At 52.4% G+C, this 17959-nt stretch overlaps 4 protein-coding genes across 4 annotated transcripts; all 4 read left to right on the top strand.

Moving 5' to 3' along the window:
• Positions 1 to 664: 664 nt before the first annotated feature.
• Positions 665 to 3501, top strand: PG986_008109 (Sexual differentiation process protein isp4; the record flags this gene model as incomplete). The annotated part of the gene is made up of 8 exons (XM_066844331.1): positions 665 to 1481; positions 1532 to 1785; positions 1833 to 1870; positions 1930 to 2148; positions 2203 to 2398; positions 2452 to 2657; positions 2719 to 2960; positions 3014 to 3501. The coding sequence occupies 8 exons, from the start codon at positions 665 to 667 to the stop codon at positions 3499 to 3501; spliced, it is 2460 nt and encodes an 819-aa protein (XP_066700443.1).
• Positions 3502 to 4324: 823 nt separating this feature from the next.
• PG986_008108 (uncharacterized protein) lies at positions 4325 to 5752 on the top strand (the record flags this gene model as incomplete). Its single annotated transcript, XM_066844330.1, has 3 exons — positions 4325 to 4411; positions 4563 to 5494; positions 5530 to 5752. The coding sequence occupies 3 exons, from the start codon at positions 4325 to 4327 to the stop codon at positions 5750 to 5752; spliced, it is 1242 nt and encodes a 413-aa protein (XP_066700442.1).
• An 8304-nt stretch (positions 5753 to 14056) lies between these two features.
• On the top strand, positions 14057 to 15085 carry PG986_008107 (uncharacterized protein; the record flags this gene model as incomplete). Its single annotated transcript, XM_066844329.1, has 1 exon — positions 14057 to 15085. The coding sequence occupies one exon, from the start codon at positions 14057 to 14059 to the stop codon at positions 15083 to 15085; it is 1029 nt and encodes a 342-aa protein (XP_066700441.1).
• Positions 15086 to 16206: 1121 nt separating this feature from the next.
• On the top strand, positions 16207 to 16563 carry PG986_008106 (uncharacterized protein; the record flags this gene model as incomplete). Its single annotated transcript, XM_066844328.1, has 1 exon — positions 16207 to 16563. One exon carries the CDS (start codon positions 16207 to 16209, stop codon positions 16561 to 16563), a length of 357 nt encoding a protein of 118 aa, XP_066700440.1.
• Between the last annotated feature and the right edge of the window lie 1396 nt (positions 16564 to 17959).

Raw genomic sequence — 17959 nt, 5'->3', positions numbered from 1 at the left:
TACGCTGAGACCCCTGAAGGTGGGTGTGGGTCCAGGGTCCTAATCCAACCTCAGCTGAAGCTTCAGTGGAACATCAACATGCACCTCGACATATTGCATTGAACATTTCAGCAGGCTTCGTCTTCCACGTTCGCAATTGCAAAATATCCATTACTTGTTCAGGTAGCGATAGCTACAGCTCCCTCGTAGGACAACTCCTCATTATCTCCATTTGCTCCTCGATTATTATACTTGCTTCAGACACTGTGCTTTCTGGCGGTGGTTAGTGTGCTCGCTTATCTCCTTTCCTGGCTGCAAGTCATTTGTTTCAACCGGCCCCTTCGGACACGTTTCGGCTGACATCAGACTTTGGTATCGTGGCGCAAATTCAAGCTGATCTGTCAACCCACAACTCCAGACCGCTCCAGACCGCCGGTACACTTGGAGCCATCTATACGGTTGAAAGCCCAGGAATTGCTGCGTTTCCCTTCAACCCTAGAAACTGCTACTTCAAGCACACTCTCCGCATTTTGACTCGGCCAGTCACTATACACAAGATGCGATGAGCCCGACGGAACCCGTGTTTGCATTGCGATTTTGACCTGGCGGCTCGCCCGGGGAAAGAATTGTGCGCGAGTGTATTGCCGCATACTCGATAGCGTGTTGAGTCGCTACTGGGTACAGGATGAGCTCTTCGCCACATCCGGGACCGTCCGGTACGTCTGCGGGGCGGAAGTACCGAGATGAGGCTGCTCGTGACAGCGATGACAATGGAGCTGCAGAGTCAAGCGGCCGAGATGCCGCAGGAGCCACCCCGAGATTCGAGGACCCCAATGACAAGTTGAAACAGCAGCTCTCCGATTGGGGTGACGCAACCGCCCACACCAGTGAACCATACGAGGAAGGCGAAGAATATGAGATGCTTCTGGACCCCAATCTACCCGGTGGCGACGAAGGGCCTTCTAGAGGAGCTGCCTCGCAAAACTCTATTGATTTAGATGACGATGAAGCTCACCTCAAAGGGGGTGAGGAGCAGGAGGACTCGCCATATCCCGAGGTGCGTGCTGCAGTCCACAACTATGACGAGGACCTTCCTTGCAACACCGTACGGGCTTGGACCATTGGTATGACGCTGGTCACTTTGGGCGCGTCGATGAACACTCTGTTCTCCCTCCGACGCCCAACAATCGGCCTCGGATCTTTGATCGCCCAGATTATCGCTTGGCCAATGGGCAAGGCTTGGGAGAAGGTGATGCCGGAAAGGCACTACCATACATTTGGTATGAGGTGGAGCCTTAACCCGGGGCCCTTCAACGTCAAGGAGCATTCGGTCATCGTCGTGATGGCGAACGTATCATTCTCGGTTGCCTATGCCACCGACATCATTCTGGCGCAGAAAGTGTTCTACAAACAGGACTTTGGCATGGTCTTCCAGCTCTTGCTGACCATCACCACCCAATCTCTTGGCTATGGTATCGCGGGAACCATGCGGAAATTCCTGGGTAAATATATACCATCCAAAACTTTCTAGGCTATGCTGACCCCAATATAGTGTACCCGGCATCCATGATCTGGCCAGGCAACCTGGTAGCGGTGGCCTTATTGAACGCAATGCACGAGAAACCCGCGCCGCCAGATCCAACTATTATCGGGGGCACTATGCCCAGGTATAGATGGTTTGGGGTGGTTACCCTGGGTTCGTTTCTATACTATTTTATCCCTGGGTTCTTTGCGCAGTTCCTCAGTGTATTCGCCTTTGCCACTTGGATGGCTCCGAATAATGCGGTCGTAAACCAACTTTTGGTGGTAACACTGGGTTGTCCATACTGCCTATTACCTTCGACTGGACCCAGATAGCTGGGTTCGTCGGTTCTCCATTGATTCCGCCTTGGTAAGTCACAGTCTGCGCGTATGCTCAAGTACCCTGTCTTTAACTTACGTGTTCTGCAGGCATGCCATTGCCAATACATTGGTTGGTGTAGTTGTTTTCTTCATTGGGATGTCCTCTTTCCTACACTATACTGGTGTATGGTATTCCCTTTACCTGCCAATGAGCGATGCATCAACGTACGACAACACTGGTGCGCCGTACAATACGACTAGGATCCTTACCAAGGACTTTGTACTGGACGAGGAAGCCTACAAGGCTTATTCTCCCCTCTTTATTAGGTACTACCCGCTTCCCACATCGTCTCATACTCTTGAGTACTAATCCGGCTATAGCACAACGTTTGCCATAGCCTATGGCCTTTCATTTGCTGCAATAACATCGCTCATTGTCTATACATTTTTACACCATCGTAAAACCATCTGGCGCCAATACCAGAACAGCACGACAGAGAAGCCGGATATCCATATGAAACTTATGAGGAAGTATGTAGAGGCACCCACCTGGTGGTACACGGGTCTCTTCGTAATCGTGAGTCAATCCTAAGTGTCCACATTTGGGTATGCTTGCTTATTGTTGCACAGGTCCTCCTCTTTGGCTTTTACACGGTCTTGGCCTATCCGACCAATCTCACTTGGTGGGCTTTTCTACTGGCCGTGGGAATATCCTTCGCTTTTTCGCTTCCCATAGGCATCATTCAGGCTGTGACGAATACCCAGATCGGGCTTAACGTTCTGACTGAGTTTGTATACGGTTATATCCAGCCCGGGAGACCCCTGGCCCTGATGATGTACGAACCAAACCCCTCTTCAAGCTATTGTGTCATTGAGACTCGAGGCTAACTGTAGCAGATTCAAAACGTTCGGCTATATCACCATGTCACAAGCCTTGGGTTTCGTGGCCGACCTCAAGTTTGGCCACTATATGAAAATTCCGCCTCGGACTATGTTCATGAGCCAGGTTGTGGCGACTACCTTTTCGTGCTTCATCCAAATCGTCGTGTTGAATTTGGCACTTGCCAACATTGATGGCGTCTGTGAGCCGACTCAGCCAGAACACTTCTCGTGTCCTGGTGGCCGAGTCTTCTTTTCAGGTCGGTACCCGGTGAGGAGATATGTATGTATTCAGCACTGACAATTCACGAAGCGTCGATTATCTGGGGTCTCATCGGCCCTGCCAGGATATTCTCCATTGGACAGATCTACTCGGGGCTTTTCTGGTTCTTCTTGCTTGGTGCCATTACTCCCATCGTCATCTACTACTACACCAAGAAGCACCCCAAGTCATTCACCAGATTTCTCATAGCACCCCTCATATTTGGCGGTGCCGGGTCAATTCCTCCAGCATCGCCGCTCAACTACTTATCGTGGGGGTTCGTTGGATTTGTGTTCCAGTTTTGGATCAAAAGAAGACACTTCAGGTGGTGGAGTCGGCTGAACTTCCTGACTTCTTCTGGCCTAGATCTTGGGTTGGCGCTCGCGACTCTCTTCATCTTCTTTGCGTTCACACTCCATGATATCAAGCCTCCTTCTTGGTGGGGCAACAGCGTGGTTGAGAATACCATGGACTCGCAGGGCATTGCTATACAGGTGAAGCTACCGCCAGGGGAGACATTCGGGCCTCAGGTCTGGTAGTCATAGTAAACATGTTTTACTCATGCTTAGAGATAGACAAGGGATATGAGCGTTCTTGATCTCAGATATGCTGGGGTCAGCAGACGACTTCATCCATGTTAGATGACACATACGGGCAGTTTCGGTAGCTTGCTGGTTGCTCTACATAGCAGCTCTGGAGCCTAGCAAACAACCCCATAACCATACAGTCATCTAAAGTCATTTAGAGTCATCTAGAGCCATCTAGCTACGGTTAGTGATGGTATCATAAGATGGCTTGCTACCTACGCCATAACAATCGCGTTGCAAGCAGTGCATGGCTCATGGCGCATTGTACTGTTGGCAAATGGCATACTCCTATGCGGCAGGATTGGCTTGTCGCAAACATAAATAATATCCATTGTGATTTGCCAAAAACTTACCGAGTAGAGAATAAGTTTGTTATGTCTCTTTTATGTTCGGCAGGTATGGGAAGCAGCGCTTGCCGGTCACATGTCCGATTTACGGCCGAGATGGCTTGCTCCTGCCCACGGAACTGTACGCGAAACACATAAAAAGACCGTTGGAAAAAGTTGATCCAGCAAGGAAGGGACAAGGACCAGAATGATCCCTGCCTGCCTCGAATTCTCCTGACTCTGAGACCTCTCTTATCTTTATTTATTTTATTTTTTTTGACGGGACGCGAAACAGCCGAAGTACCCTTTCGCCCAGAAGAACCCCCGAGTATCAGCCCCGAACATTCCCTATTAGTTTGTGTACCTACCTACCTACTTTCGCTGTTGCAACGACACGCGCCACAAAATTCCCCTAAGCTTGTCTCACATTATCCACCGGTGTCAGAGACATGCCACTGGAAGTCGGCGTCATTGGCGCAGGTATCGGTGGCTTGAGTGCTGCAATCGGTCTGCGACGTGCAGGGGCACATGTCGAGGTGAGTCGTCGGTCTTGTTTCTTCCTGCCCTCTCTCTATCTCGGGTGGTACAGAGAGGACCCGCGTACCATTGCGGAGGAGAGTGAAGAAGGTCTCTGTACGACCCTGAGTACATGTATGGACTCATGATCTTGACCGTGGACTGCTGTAGGTTTTCGAAAGGTCAAACTTCGCGGACGAGGTTGGTGCGGCTATCACAATCACACCCAACGGCTCCCGGATACTGGACTCTTGGGGCTTCGATAATGATGATGCCCACATAGTCGAGGCAGCAGGCATGCGTATGGTGGATGCCGATGACCTCGAGCCTATGCTGACGGAAGAGTTCCGCTCTCTCAAGGACGAGTTCGGTTCCAGGATGGGCTTCTATCACCGGGCTGAGCTACACCGGGTCCTGAGAGAAATGGCCCAGAGCAACGACGGCAGCCAACCCGGCAAGCCGGTCAAGCTCAAGCTTGGCGAGGCGGTCGTGCATGTCGACTGCGACAATGGAGTCATTTCGATGGAATGCGGGAGGACGACGAGCAAGGATCTCGTAGTTATCGCAGACGGCATCCGCTCCAGTCTCATCAAAGACGTCACTGGCAAGAAGGAACCCGCCAAAGACTTGGGCTGGTCGGCGTACCGGTGCCTCATTCCTATGGATAGCGTCCTCGAAGACGAGGACCTCAGGGGACTCTTCGATGGCGAGGCGCCTGGGTACTGGGTTCCTTGCAGCCTTTCCGACGCCTTCTACATGGTCACCTACCCCTGCCGCACTCGTCGTGGAAAGTTGCTGATGAACGTGGCACTGAGGCATACCACCAAGTCTCACAACAAGAAGAAGGAAGACTGGAACTCACCCGCGACTGTCGAGGATGCGCTCGATGTGGTGTCCCCCTATCACCCCTTGCTCGGCAAGCTGCTACAGAAGGCCGAGGAGATCAAAGTCCACAAGCTCCTGCGCAGGGATCCCTCGGACAGGTACTCCCGTGGCCGTGCCGTCATCCTGGGCGACGCCGCCCACACGATCCCGCCCACGCACGCGCAGGGGGCCGTGCTCGCCATCGAGGAGGCCGCGGCGCTCGAGACGCTGTTCCGGGGGTCGGCGGCAAGGACCTGGTCCCGGGCCGGCTCAGGGTGTACGGCAACGTGATGAAGAAGCACATCCACATCGTACAGTATCTCTCGGATACTATCCCGGGTCTGTACGACGAATACCGGCAGAAGGCGGAGGAGCTCTGGGGCGACGGCCTCTACCCGTGCGAGGCGTATGGCTTCAGCGCCCCGGTCCGACAGTTCCTCTACAGCTACGATGTGCGGGCCGAGATCGAAGAAGGAATGCGGCAAGCGGGTATGTAAAGTTGCAAAGACCTTCTTTGCTGAAGGGGGACAAATATGTGTGACTCCCTCTACGGAAAGAACCTTTTGATTTTCGAGTGGCGGTCGAACTGTTTGATTTGGAAAGAAGCGTCTTCACGGATTTTTTGTGTTTCTTGTTTATGATGTTAGACGAAAAGACACACGTTAACGCATAGGACGGTCAAGATTGCTGCTGAAAAATTGCACGGATGGCTCGCTTGAGAATGCATGATGGGCGGCCAACAAACCAGATAATTTTCCTCTTGAGTCTCCATTTCCCTTTCTCCCCTATGAAGTCAGTCGAAGCTGCGAAACTTCATTTCATGCCTGCATTGCTACTTGCCCTTTTGAAACCTTTCTCGAGATATCTCTTAATAGCATTCATTACATAGCACAAATTGGATCAGATCTAGGTAACCTGCCGATGTTCTACTTGCTTCCCTATGAGCTATTGGCATGATATTCGGGGGATGACGTAGGGAGTAAGGGATCGCTGGCCCGGTTGGATTTGTATCTTTAAGATCTTATTTATCTTATTTGAGATCACAACACAACTGTTTCGAGGAGGTGGCCCTACCAAACGCCATAACGTACGAGCATGGTGTTCACAGGTCTTCAGAGAAGCTCCTCTCTCTCGTGAGGCGACTTGAGTCTAACAAGATTATACGACGCGTCATTGGGGAATTGGGGAAGAAGATGTAGGATATCGAATCTGTAAAAGCTATGTAGGCATCTTGCGAATATGACATGGGATACCAGTCAACCAGATAAACTACCAGGGACACTCCTCTCACCTTTTCGTATCTTCACTTAGTGAGAACAACCAGCTTGCAACTGCGAGCCAAGCCCAGCTACGGCGAACTTTTTGATTCGAGATTTCCATGTATGGTTTGATACCACCTCACGAGGGACGTCACAGGAGGATCTCTATTACAGGCTGGCTGAAGCAAAATTGCCAGGAGGCCGCCAGGAGTCCAAAGGGCAAACTTCGGTTGAAGCGCAAATCCACAGGAAAAGCCCGAAGCCGGTGAAGCTTTTGAGAGCATATATCCATCCATCAGGTACGGAGCCGCCAGGATGAGCTAGTATGATGTCGCTTCCTAGCTAGTCTCTCGTCCTCTTTGCTGCTCGATCTATGGGTACTGGGCTGGCAACATCAGTTCATCATCTGTTAGTACGTTGGGTTTTTCTACGTGGGTCACAGAATTTTCGGGAAGCCCCAAAAGTTTAGTTGCAAGCAGCTGGGCGCGTATCTTGTTTCCTCATGATCGATCATCTTGTTTTCGCGGGGTTGCCGTTCACCGTAGAGGAGGCGCAAGGGTTGAGTTGAAGAAAAAAAATCGAAATTTTTGACTCAGAAGAGCGGTGACCAGGCCGATGACGTCGTGATGCTGGGTTTGAAGTGCCGACGAAGCGCTCAGATACCGAAATATTGTAATTTATCGACATTTCTTTTGCTTTTGGGCATCTGTCCGAGGATTCCCAATGCCCGAACTACCCCCAGATTTGCTGTCTTGCCTTGTCTCCATTGCTGGGTATCGTTCGTAGGCCTGTAGGCCTCCCAACGGCGTGGGCCGACCGTTTTTTGGAGGGGACGGGATGGGGATGGGGCCGCATCGCAGGTCGCGCGCATCGCCCAACGAACAGAACACACAAACACAACGCACCGGAGGCCTCTTTCTTCGCTTGCTTGCCACAACGAGGCTGGTTCTGGTAAGAAATGATCAATGCGAACTTGGTACTTGGGTCGCAAGGCCAGTGGCCCTATGAACATTCATTGCGTGTTCGCGTTCAGGTGAATCATGAATGACAGGTAGGCCATGCGTAGTACTTGCGCAAGCGCAGACGCATTGGGAGAAACGGCAGTATTTTGGCCGAGGCAAAAAGATCGAATGCAGCCCCGGCCCACGCAAGCTGCCAAGGAAGCGAGCGACAGCCATATATCGCCACAAAAAAATGTCGAAATCGCACGGCGGCCGATTGCTGTCCTGCACGTGGAGCGTCGCAACACAGACGCCGAACACCCAACGGTCTTGTTTCTTGCTTTTTGGCTGTCTCTATTTTTATTCCGAGTTCTCCTCTTCTTCTGCGACATCCCTGGACAGACCCCATCCCGAAGCGCATCACCGACGTATGACTCGGGTACCGAGCATCGAGCTGGTTACTGGATAGGGAAGTAGCCACAGATGTCGTGGCCGTACATTTGTGGACCGGGTCGAATAGTGGCTGGGCTTGGCTGGTATGTGGTTGTAGAATACCTGTGCGATTTTGGCAGTAAACGTACGTAAAGATGGGAACACTTGTTGGACACTTGGACACTTTGGCCGCCGCCGCCGTTGACACAAGCCACCCCGACCCGTCAACCGCGGGTGCGGATCGGCGGGGCTCCGATGCTTCTTTCAGCTGTGCCAGGGCCTGAGGGTTGTGCGCTAGAGCGTTAGGCGAGGCGAGGCTAGCGAGATCTATGGGATCTGCCAGCACCCGGCCTGCCGACGAGGAGGCGGAGGGGAGGCAAAATTGACAGTTGTCATGTCCTGGTGGAATGCACGAGTGCGACAATGCAAGACGCGCGCCGCTAGCTAGCTCAGGGCCTGTTTGATGCAGTTGACATACCTTAGTAGTTACCTAGTACTGTAGCATGCGAGCGGCGCCGAGAGGCGAGGGATCCCTCCGGCTGGAAGATGGCGTGGCCGCGACAGCAAAACCTGAACGAAGAGCCAAGGCGAGTCCAAAAGGTAGTGGTACGCAGTGTACGAAAGCGATCGCTCGAAGCGGGGAAATATGCAGGGGGCCCCTCGACTGCCGAGCACCGCCACAAATTGGCTCGTGTTCGTTTGTCCAAAGTTGGCAGGAGACGGCCCCGCTTCTGCTCTGCTGTGGCTCACTGCGTATGGCCATCTTCGACGGAACAGCGCCGTCCGCCTGCCATCCCCTGGCGATACTGTTTGAAAACATGGCTACGGGGGGGGGGCTATGAATAGAAAGAAACTTGAGATCATACCTTGATACCTGTCGTAAGTGACCAGGCACATGGATACTGTAAATAGGTCCTCTAAACAGCGTGCTGACTGGCCTATAGCGGGTTTCTGGCAAAGGCCCTTGCTCTTCATTCGTAGTCCTAGCTTCGACGGTTATTGTTTTTTGAGTGCCGCCAGTCGGGACAGGGTCAGTAAAGAACCACAGTCTAATATGATGTATGTAGCACAGGTGAGCGCCGGCTCGGGCCATAGTGGCCATCTGTTATCTACAGGGTCATGCTCTGAAAGAAAGCTCGGTATCAGATTCAAGCAAATGTCCCGCCCTTGGCTTGTCTATTGGAAGACAGACGGTGCAGCAGGCTTCGACGCGGTCCAGAAGTGCTCCTGAAAGGTGCATGAAGAGATTCGAATACGACCCAGCCAGAGTCCATACAGCAAAGGATTCCCTTGAGTGTCATGACGGTTCCTGGACGGCTAGGTCGACCGGCAGAAGTCAAAGACCCACGTCGAGGAGGAGGAGGTCGCTCTTGGGAAGCTCAGCGCCTATTGTAACGTGTCTACTGCTGTACCCGTAACCCCTTGCTGAGATTACCACATTCGGCGCGCGTGACGAAGTGACGTCTTTCTCCTTGCGCTCATGTGACTAGAGATGATCAAATGATGGTTACCCGTGTAACCTCTGCCTTGCCTGCATCTCGGCCGTTGATTGATTGGAATTCGTTTGGTAGGCCAATCGTCAATCAATCAGCCTGCTCCGTCCCAATGGGAGATACCGCGCGGACTGCAATGCGTACGCCTGCAGTAGATCGAGCACCGCCTCAGACGTCAGGGTCTCCCGGGACGGTTTTCACATGTGGGACGGCACTCTGTATCTGTACCTACGCAGCGCTCTGTTTCTCGTGGTGGGGGCGCAAAATCGATTTGATCAATTTGACAGGGGCCTGCTGGGCGTTAATGGGCGGGTCGGCGAAGCCGCTGGTATCCGCTTGCCCGCATTTCCCTTCCATCCCCCCCCCTCCCCGGCTGCCTCTGGCTGCTCGTAGGTTTTCTTTCCGCAGCGCAGCACGTACTGGAAGCAAAGTAGCAGCAGTCGGTAGCAGTAGCACGTTCAATGTTTGTTTCAATGTGGAAGCCAAAAATAGGCAGGCAGTCCTAGCTTAAACCAGGCCGGCACCGTCCACTCGGTATGTGGTTTTGGATGGACCAGATGCGCTCGCTGTGTGTATGGTCCAGTGAAGACCATTTGATCGACTGTCATACACTAATACCAATATCAATGTACGTATAGTATCGGCAGTCAGCCGATGGCCATGTCGGGCTCTGTCAATCGGGAAAGGGCGTTACGCGAGCAGGTACTTTCAATCTGGAAATGGCTGGAGATACTCGCCGTCGCAATATCTCCGACCGAAAACCATCACAATCTGTTTGGACATGCGATTTGATATACATAGCTCATCTGTAGATTAATACCACGAGTGGTGTACGGGCCCCACCAGCCTTTTCAGCCTCCAATATCGCAACCATTAAGCCTTGAAAATTCTTGCTTGGTATTAGCCTGGGCAGCTAGACGGGCTCGGAAAACGGAGGTTTTGCAACAGTCTACGTTGACATGTGGTCAGGGTGGTGTGTGTGCGTTCCAAGTTCCGTTCTAGACTAACAAGTCCTGCCGAAACGGCGCCCTTGTTCTTGTTGCGCCAGTTTCGCGGGGAGCGAAAAAGAAACGTAGAGGAAGAAAAGTCCGCACCTCTTCGACCTCTCCTTTTCCACGCCAGCAGGCATTGTTTTCATGATCGACTCATGACTTCACGATGAAAGAATGGTTGGATGAATCGGGGAACGAGTGAAACAGCTACGTACATATCAAGACAACCTTCGCTTCGTCCTGGCAGCGCGGGTTGATGCTCGCAGTCCGTCAACTGCCTAATCAACGTTCCGAGAAGCCGTTTCCAGGCGGCTTTTTCTGATTTTCCGAATTTGGGCCAATGAAAATTCTCCCTTCGGCCATTTTTTGGCGAACAAGGTTCCGCCCTAGTCGCACCCCTGTCGGCCTATCAGAGGGCAGAAACGCTCCCTCAACCCCTCGAGGTGTGCTCACCGTCCGCCGCTAGCAAGGATGGCAGCTGTTGCGATACGCCATCTATAGGTTATCATTTGCTCGCCATACTGCTCACATCCCTAACCACCCGTCTTGTGGAATCAAACCGGTCATTTCCCCCTGGGCCCATCCCTTCCCATCTGTCGTTTCCTCGCTATATCGAACTGTCCTGTCCTGGCACTGCACTGCACTGCTCTGCACCGTACGCATTGAAGGGGGAGAGACGAGCAGAGTCAGTTGAGCGGGGCGCGTCTCCGCGACGGTTCCTTGACGCTATAAGCGCCTCGTCCGGATCCTCACGGGATATGAGACTCCTGAGAGTCTCGGCCTGGAGCTTCCTGCTATTCGTCTGTACCCCGGATGGTCTCACCTTAGGTAATTATGGCCCCCCTTTCTCTACGACTGTCACTAAACCTAGACCTGCAAAGAGCTGCAGGAACATGGCGCCGAGATCGTCTCATTCTCTTCTAGTACGCGTAGGTAGGTGACCCCTCGGCCCAGATAGCAGCTTCAACCGAACGGCCGCACTCGCTGCAGCACGTTCCAAAAGGGGGCATCCTACCTTCTTTGGACCGCACAGTATGGCACATGGCACACGCCATCACGTTCTCACGCGTGCGCCCACTGATGTTCGAGCAACCTTCTTTCACATTGAGTGCCAAGTTTCAGGTTGTTCCTTTGGCTGAAAGATGATAGAATCACCAACAAGCCCCGTGAACAAGCAGACATGCAAGTCATCATCCTAAGACTCCAGGCATCCGCTGTTGAGTAGCATCGACTCATACTTTGCATATGCACGCTGGCGAGGACTGGCTTGCAACGCCTACTAGGAGATATTATTTGAACTAAAAAAACCCAGGCTCCATGGCGATCCTCGGCATGCTTTGGTTCTTGTCAATTCTTGACTCGTTTCAATCGGTCCTTGCTGGTAAACTACTGGCAATGGAGCGATGGAGCCAATTTCGAGTGACGACGGAAGGTTTGAAGTAATCTCACGATATCGAATGAAAGAGGGCAGAGCCATATTGCTCGTCGAGTCCTGCCGTCGCAGCTATGGATATCGGTCCCAACGGCTGATGCTCATATGCCGGCCAGCATGGGACCTGTCGAGCTTGTCCGGGATTATCTGTTTTCTCATGATGCATTGACTTCCATGCAGGTGAAGTGAAGGGTCGCTCCTTGGTGGGCCGCAATAGGTGATAGGAGACGGCTTCTCGCGCGTCTGCCAATGGCGGATGTCGAGCAGAGCAGGCTTACGTACTGTAGTGCATGTAGGGGCGAGATGGGTTACAGGTCGCAGGCACTACAACCCTGATCGTCGTCATGATATCTGGACGCCTCGGACAAGGGGTCTCGCCTGTCGGTAGGTAGGTGATCAGGAATGTTACACTGTGGCTTGATGAATATATTGCCGAAGGTATCATGATGGATTCGGCCTCGCTATTCGACTTGCGATGGGGTGAGATGAGTGCATGTGGTGGGACTAATACCCGTGGACGTTGGATGACGGGAACAAGAGGGCAAAGCCGGTGCCGAGCTCATCCACACAGTGACTGACTGATCACTCATCAGAGTTTCCAATATCATCTCTGGACTCTAGTGCTCCTCAGAGGCTATCACGGACGGACAAAGCTTTGCTGCGGCACTGCGCCGAGATGCGTTTGAAGTGGAATGACGATGTTTCCGTGTTTCGTCTGTGCTTCTGTCGCCTCAAAAAACAAGCCGTACTTAACGTGCATCTTTTAATATAGCACACACTAACAGGTAATAGTACGACTACGAGCGTCTGCTACTGAGTTGCGGGCCTCTGCTCTTTCCAGTAGCGGCAGTGGGCTGACTGACAAAAACGCCTCTTTTCCCTCTGAAAGATGATCTACGCTAGGCCCAACAAGAGAATACCGGGGTTAGGCCCGGTTCTAGATTAGCTTACCATGCCCACTAGGGAGGAAGGAAGGAAAGAAAAAAAGAAAAAAAAAAAAAGTACGTACTGCTAGCTCCAGAGGGAAGGAAGTACCGGTACGGTTTTGCGAAGGCCGGCTGCTGGCTGGTTGCTTGGATGGTGGCGCTGCACTGGCCATAACTCATGCAGCTTTCAGCTAAGTCGGTCCAGAAACTTGTTCGATGAGGACAACGGTTCCCATTTGCCTACGTCCGCCAGTCAAGCGTTTCCCTTGCCCTGCTTCTATCACAAGTTATGTGTAATACGTAAGCCATCCATCCATCCAGTCTGTACCCATCTCTGGGCTGGGATGGATGCGATGCAAGGTGGGCGATGTGTGCGTGCGTGTGAGTGCGTGTATGTGCGTATGTGTGTGTGTGTGAGGGCGAGAGAGAGAGTGTGTGTGTGTGTGTGTCCTGTGTAGGTACGTACTTACTTACTTGGCCTTGAGAGAGAGAGAGTATGCAAGTCGCAACACAGCCCACCCGCCATCCATCTTATTCCTACCCCCCGGTCAAAGTCCAATCCAGTCCCAATACGACTTATCCAGCTACAGCCCACACTGGCCGCTGGCCCTACTCTATTTGCCCGCTCTGGGCCGGGATGGATGGGCGCTGCTTCTGCTCGCTGCTCGCTGCGCTGCATTTTCCGCCCACAATGGTGAATGGCACCTTGGTAAAATCTGATGCCTGCTGATCCAGCCTGCATACTCATGCACGATAGTGGGCACTCTAGCAACCGACTACTGCACAGAGGCTGGAGAATCAGAGAAACGAGCGTGACCCCCTCGCTCGCAGTACCATGCCATGCGTCCCATGCATGGAATGGAGAGGACGGATGGCTAAGTACATGCCCCCATCAGCATCAGATACTACCAGACTTGTATCCTGCCCGGGTACGTACTGCTGCCATGATATATGTATGCCCGGGTCGGAGCGGGAGGATGATGAGGTGAGGAGTTGCTATAACACCCCACCTTCGCACACTCATCACCATTTCTCACCCTCCTCCTTCTTCCTCACGACTACTTCGTCCGGCATTCTCTTCTTATATGCGGCTTAGGTGTGCAAGCTGATTCCCGTGTCTTGGGACCGCCTAGCTCCGTCATCCGTTTTTTTACCAACTATTCCTCTTTCCCATATCATACCCTCGTCAAGTCATCACCTGCAAGCGCCCGCTTCCCATCGCTTCTGGCTTTTATTCCCTGTGTTCACTCTTCCTCTCTCTCACCCGTCTGGCGCCTCTGTAACCAACAGTTTATATATATAACACCCACGCCCACACACTTTGCCATGCCTCCGCAGTTACTACCGGCGTCGGCCGCTGCCTTTGCGCCTCGAGCCTCCTCGGTCAACGTCGTCCTGGGCTCCAAAGTTGAGCCGTGGTTAACACAGACACTCAAGCGCATCAACAGGGTTAAGCGCCCTCTCAACAGCGTGCCGCAACATCAAAGGTGTTTGACAGAAACTCTATCCTCGCCAAACGCCATCTGGACTTTGACCTCCATGATGCTCCCCAAGGGCCCGGACGCCGATCTGCGCCAGGACTCGAACCCCCTGGTCGAGGCTCTCTTCAACTACCAGCTCCTGCACATCGAAGCCTACATCGTCCATGTGGATATGGTCCTGCGCAATGAGGTCGCCTTCAAGCTAACGCCGGACTCGATAGAGACCTTGATCGAGTATCACAAGGACATCCACCTCGTCAACGCCAAAGCAGGCACCTACGACTGGTCCGAGAAGGAGCAGCAAGCCAAGAAGTTGCATGAGGACTTTATCCAGGCCATCAATAAGTTCGTCTTCCGGACCCATGTTTCTGCCCTCGAGGGCCTTGAAGAGGAGGGCGCAGGTGAACTGCTATGCGGAAAGAGCGAAGAGGTCAAGAACAACATCAACGGATTGATGAAGTCGCTGCTGCCACCTCCGCCAAGAATCGTCGATGTCGTCCGGCAACCTCCGCTACTTCCCAGCTCGCCGGCCGGAGCCAACATGTGGGCTCAGAACACGCCTTCGCCAGCCGCTCCGGTCGATGCCTGGAGGGTCCTGCCGTCCAGCCCAAGTTGCACATCGACGTCCGCTGATTCCAGCAATACCCCGATATGGGCCAACATGTCCATGAATGAGATCCAAATCCCATCGCCGCCGACACCGAACTACAGCCAGCCCTTCACCACCGCCGGGTTCTTCTACAGCTCACCCATGGTGACGGCTCCCATCCCGGCCCTGCCGCTTCCTAGCATGCTGGCACCACAATGCGGTGTCAACATTGGCTATGGTGGCTTCAGCTGGGATCGTTATCAGGAATACACCACGACAATGTGACAACCAACCTCAGCCGAGGGGCAACGCTCTCCCATTGTCACGACTTCGTAAAAGAAGATCGTTGTGTACTTCTATATCCCCCCCGATTGGGGCACGGCATTCGCGGCGCATCTCATTCATCGCATCTTTCCAAGGCATATCCATATCGGCGTTTTTTTTGCATCAAATCAAGCGCGACAATTTTCGACCGCATCATCGGCATCATTATCGTTAACATCAACAACACTCGTGCTTTTTTCCTTTTCTTTTATTGGTTTTATCTTTTTCATTTGTTTATACCACAAATTTATAGCGAGCGAGCGTCTGTTTTCGGGGAACTCTCAAATCAACAACAACCGCCAGCTCGGTCAGCAGAAGCTATTTTCTCAACTCCATCATGGCTGGGTCCGGGCGGGTTTTCTTGATTGCATTTACAAGCATGGCAGGGTTTCGATCTAGAAGACAGGATTTTCTTCTTCCATCTCATCAAAAATAAGAGGTACAGCAGCAATGCACCCCACCTAAGCCCGGCAGAGACCGGGACAGAGATTTCCGGATTTTTTTTTGGATTCCCATCACATTTTCTATTTGTTTGGCATACGGTATGAAGCGGCTTTCTTTGATGATACCCAAGACCGACGACTCGATATGATACGAGACGAGACGACAACGCTTGGTCGACACACTCGCTTCAAACGAAACATTCTTGTTTCCCCGGCCTTGGTTTCTTTGACTTACGACTGCATGAACGACCTAATGACGAATACCTACGAGCTTAATGACGACTTTCGCAATGAATGAGACCTGGCCAACTTGATGTTGGCACTCCTGTTCGGAAAGGACGATCGAAGCGATACTGGATTCGGGGGTTGCGGGACAGGCTCCAACTGCGCAACACCCACAACATTTACGGTCGATTCCACATGAATCGTAGCCTCGGTCTTCTATTATCCGCGATAATGGAGTCCGAGGTAGGCACTGGCTGTCAATCAACCAGGACTACTGCTCCCATGACGATAGCCGCTAGCTCGGTTCGAATCTGGGTTGCGAAAGGGGTTCGATGCAGTGTTGGGTTTTCATTTGGATATAGAGCTGGGCATCATTGTACAATCTTTCTGCTGGACAAGAGAAGAAAAGAAAAGATGCATGGCCCTTCAACCGTCATTGTTGCATCTTGCTGGCCCTCCCCTGGCCTATTTCCCGGAAGCGACACCGCTGTCCGAGAACAGAGTAAACGCCGCGCCGAGATTGCTCGCCAGTATGAGCCTACTCTGCCAGGTCGGAGTAGTGCCTCATGCGACGTCTCGGGGGTGGATGGTTTCAGCTATAGAAAAGAAGACTTTGACGCGCCTCACGGCGCCAATGTTGGGGAGGGCCAGGAACGAAGGCGACAAGTTGTAGCTCATCCCACTACATCCAGACTCGCCCCCTCGAGCGAACCACACCGGTCGTTCGGGACCGAGAACGGGAAGCCACCCGGCGGTGCTGCAGAGCAGTGATTTGTCGGCGAGTCAATTCATTTGGCATGGGATGCTGGTCTAGGTGTTTCGGTTGGCGCACGCCCAGGAGGCGACGAAAGCGCAACGCACCTTACTCTGCTCTTTGTTGTTGTTTAGTACTTAATTTGAACATATTTCAAGTTCATCGCTTGTTTTTTGCCCCTTGCCATTGACGTGGCACCGAATGTGCAACGAGTAGGATTCTGTCCTAGGTAGATTTTACGTCTAATCTAGGACTCTCTAACATGACCATCTAATGCCCTCTCAATCAACGACGCTGTACAACGTATCGCTATATTCCTTTTCACCCCCGTCCCCAAGGACCAACAGAAAAGTAAGTGCGTACCATTGCAACGGGCGTACGAGTACGACTGCACATATGCAACCCGGTACTTCTTTCGGCGGCATTCTGCACCTAAACCCAACACCCTCACGGACCCCCCTGCCGCCCCCCCTGAACATGTTTAATCTAGGTTCTTTTGTTTTTCTTGGTTTTTCGGAGATCGTTTCTAGAAGGTCTCTCCCCGCCCCCTGGTCTCCTTCATTTATTATATGGTACCCTATGTGACACTTTCTTATTCTGTGTGCTGAATTACTACTGATGCATGTGAAGATGACGGTTACTCTCCTGGGTACTACTCCAACAAACAGAAAAGGCATTAGCGCAAACCAACACCCCGAGTATCTATCTAGGTTAGCTGGTATACTAATCAAAATCGAGCCCTAGCTGATATGCACTTATAACCCATACTGAGCTGTAGACACTATCTTTTCTTCTCTCTCCGGAAGACGTTGCACACCGCGGTCGTCTTACTGCATGGTTCATGCAATGCCACTGACCGTCGCTCGCAGCATCAGTCCGGGAGACCGCACGCGGAGGCTGCGATACCCGAGCCACTCGCGCTACCTTTATGTGGTAGGAGAGGAAGTGTGGTTGGGTTTCTCGGGTAAGTATGCGGGTAAGTGCTTTTTCTTCAGCGAAGGGGTTAAGGGGGTCAAGGCAGAATGCCGCGATGGCTGCCTGGTTCTCTCTTTCTCTTCTCTTTTCTCGCGCGGCTGTTTCGAGATTGCCGCAGCCTGTTGGTTAGGAAGTTGCATGGTATGCATACGATGCGAGAACTGGGCCACCTCATTCATCCCTACTTGCCGGGAGACGCTGCTGCGCCGTTTGTTGGCTCGCCAATTCTCCCTGCTTCTGCTCGGCTCGAAAATTACCGACTGCGCAATATACATGATGTAATGGGAATGGACACTACCATATACGCGTAAGATCTTACTGCATATAGGTATGTAGTAGCAGGTTAGTGGTTGTATCTCACGCACACACACACACACACACACATCCATCTCTCCAACTGCTGCAATAATCCGCGTGACCACCCGACCCCCGGCATTT

Source organism: Apiospora aurea (assembly GCF_038362705.1).
Source record: "Apiospora aurea strain CBS 24483 chromosome Unknown utg000005l_segment0_segment0, whole genome shotgun sequence".
NCBI lineage: Eukaryota > Fungi > Ascomycota > Sordariomycetes > Amphisphaeriales > Apiosporaceae > Apiospora > Apiospora aurea.
The sequence above is the reverse complement of the archived record's forward strand: the minus strand, read 5'-3'. Positions and strand labels throughout refer to the sequence as shown.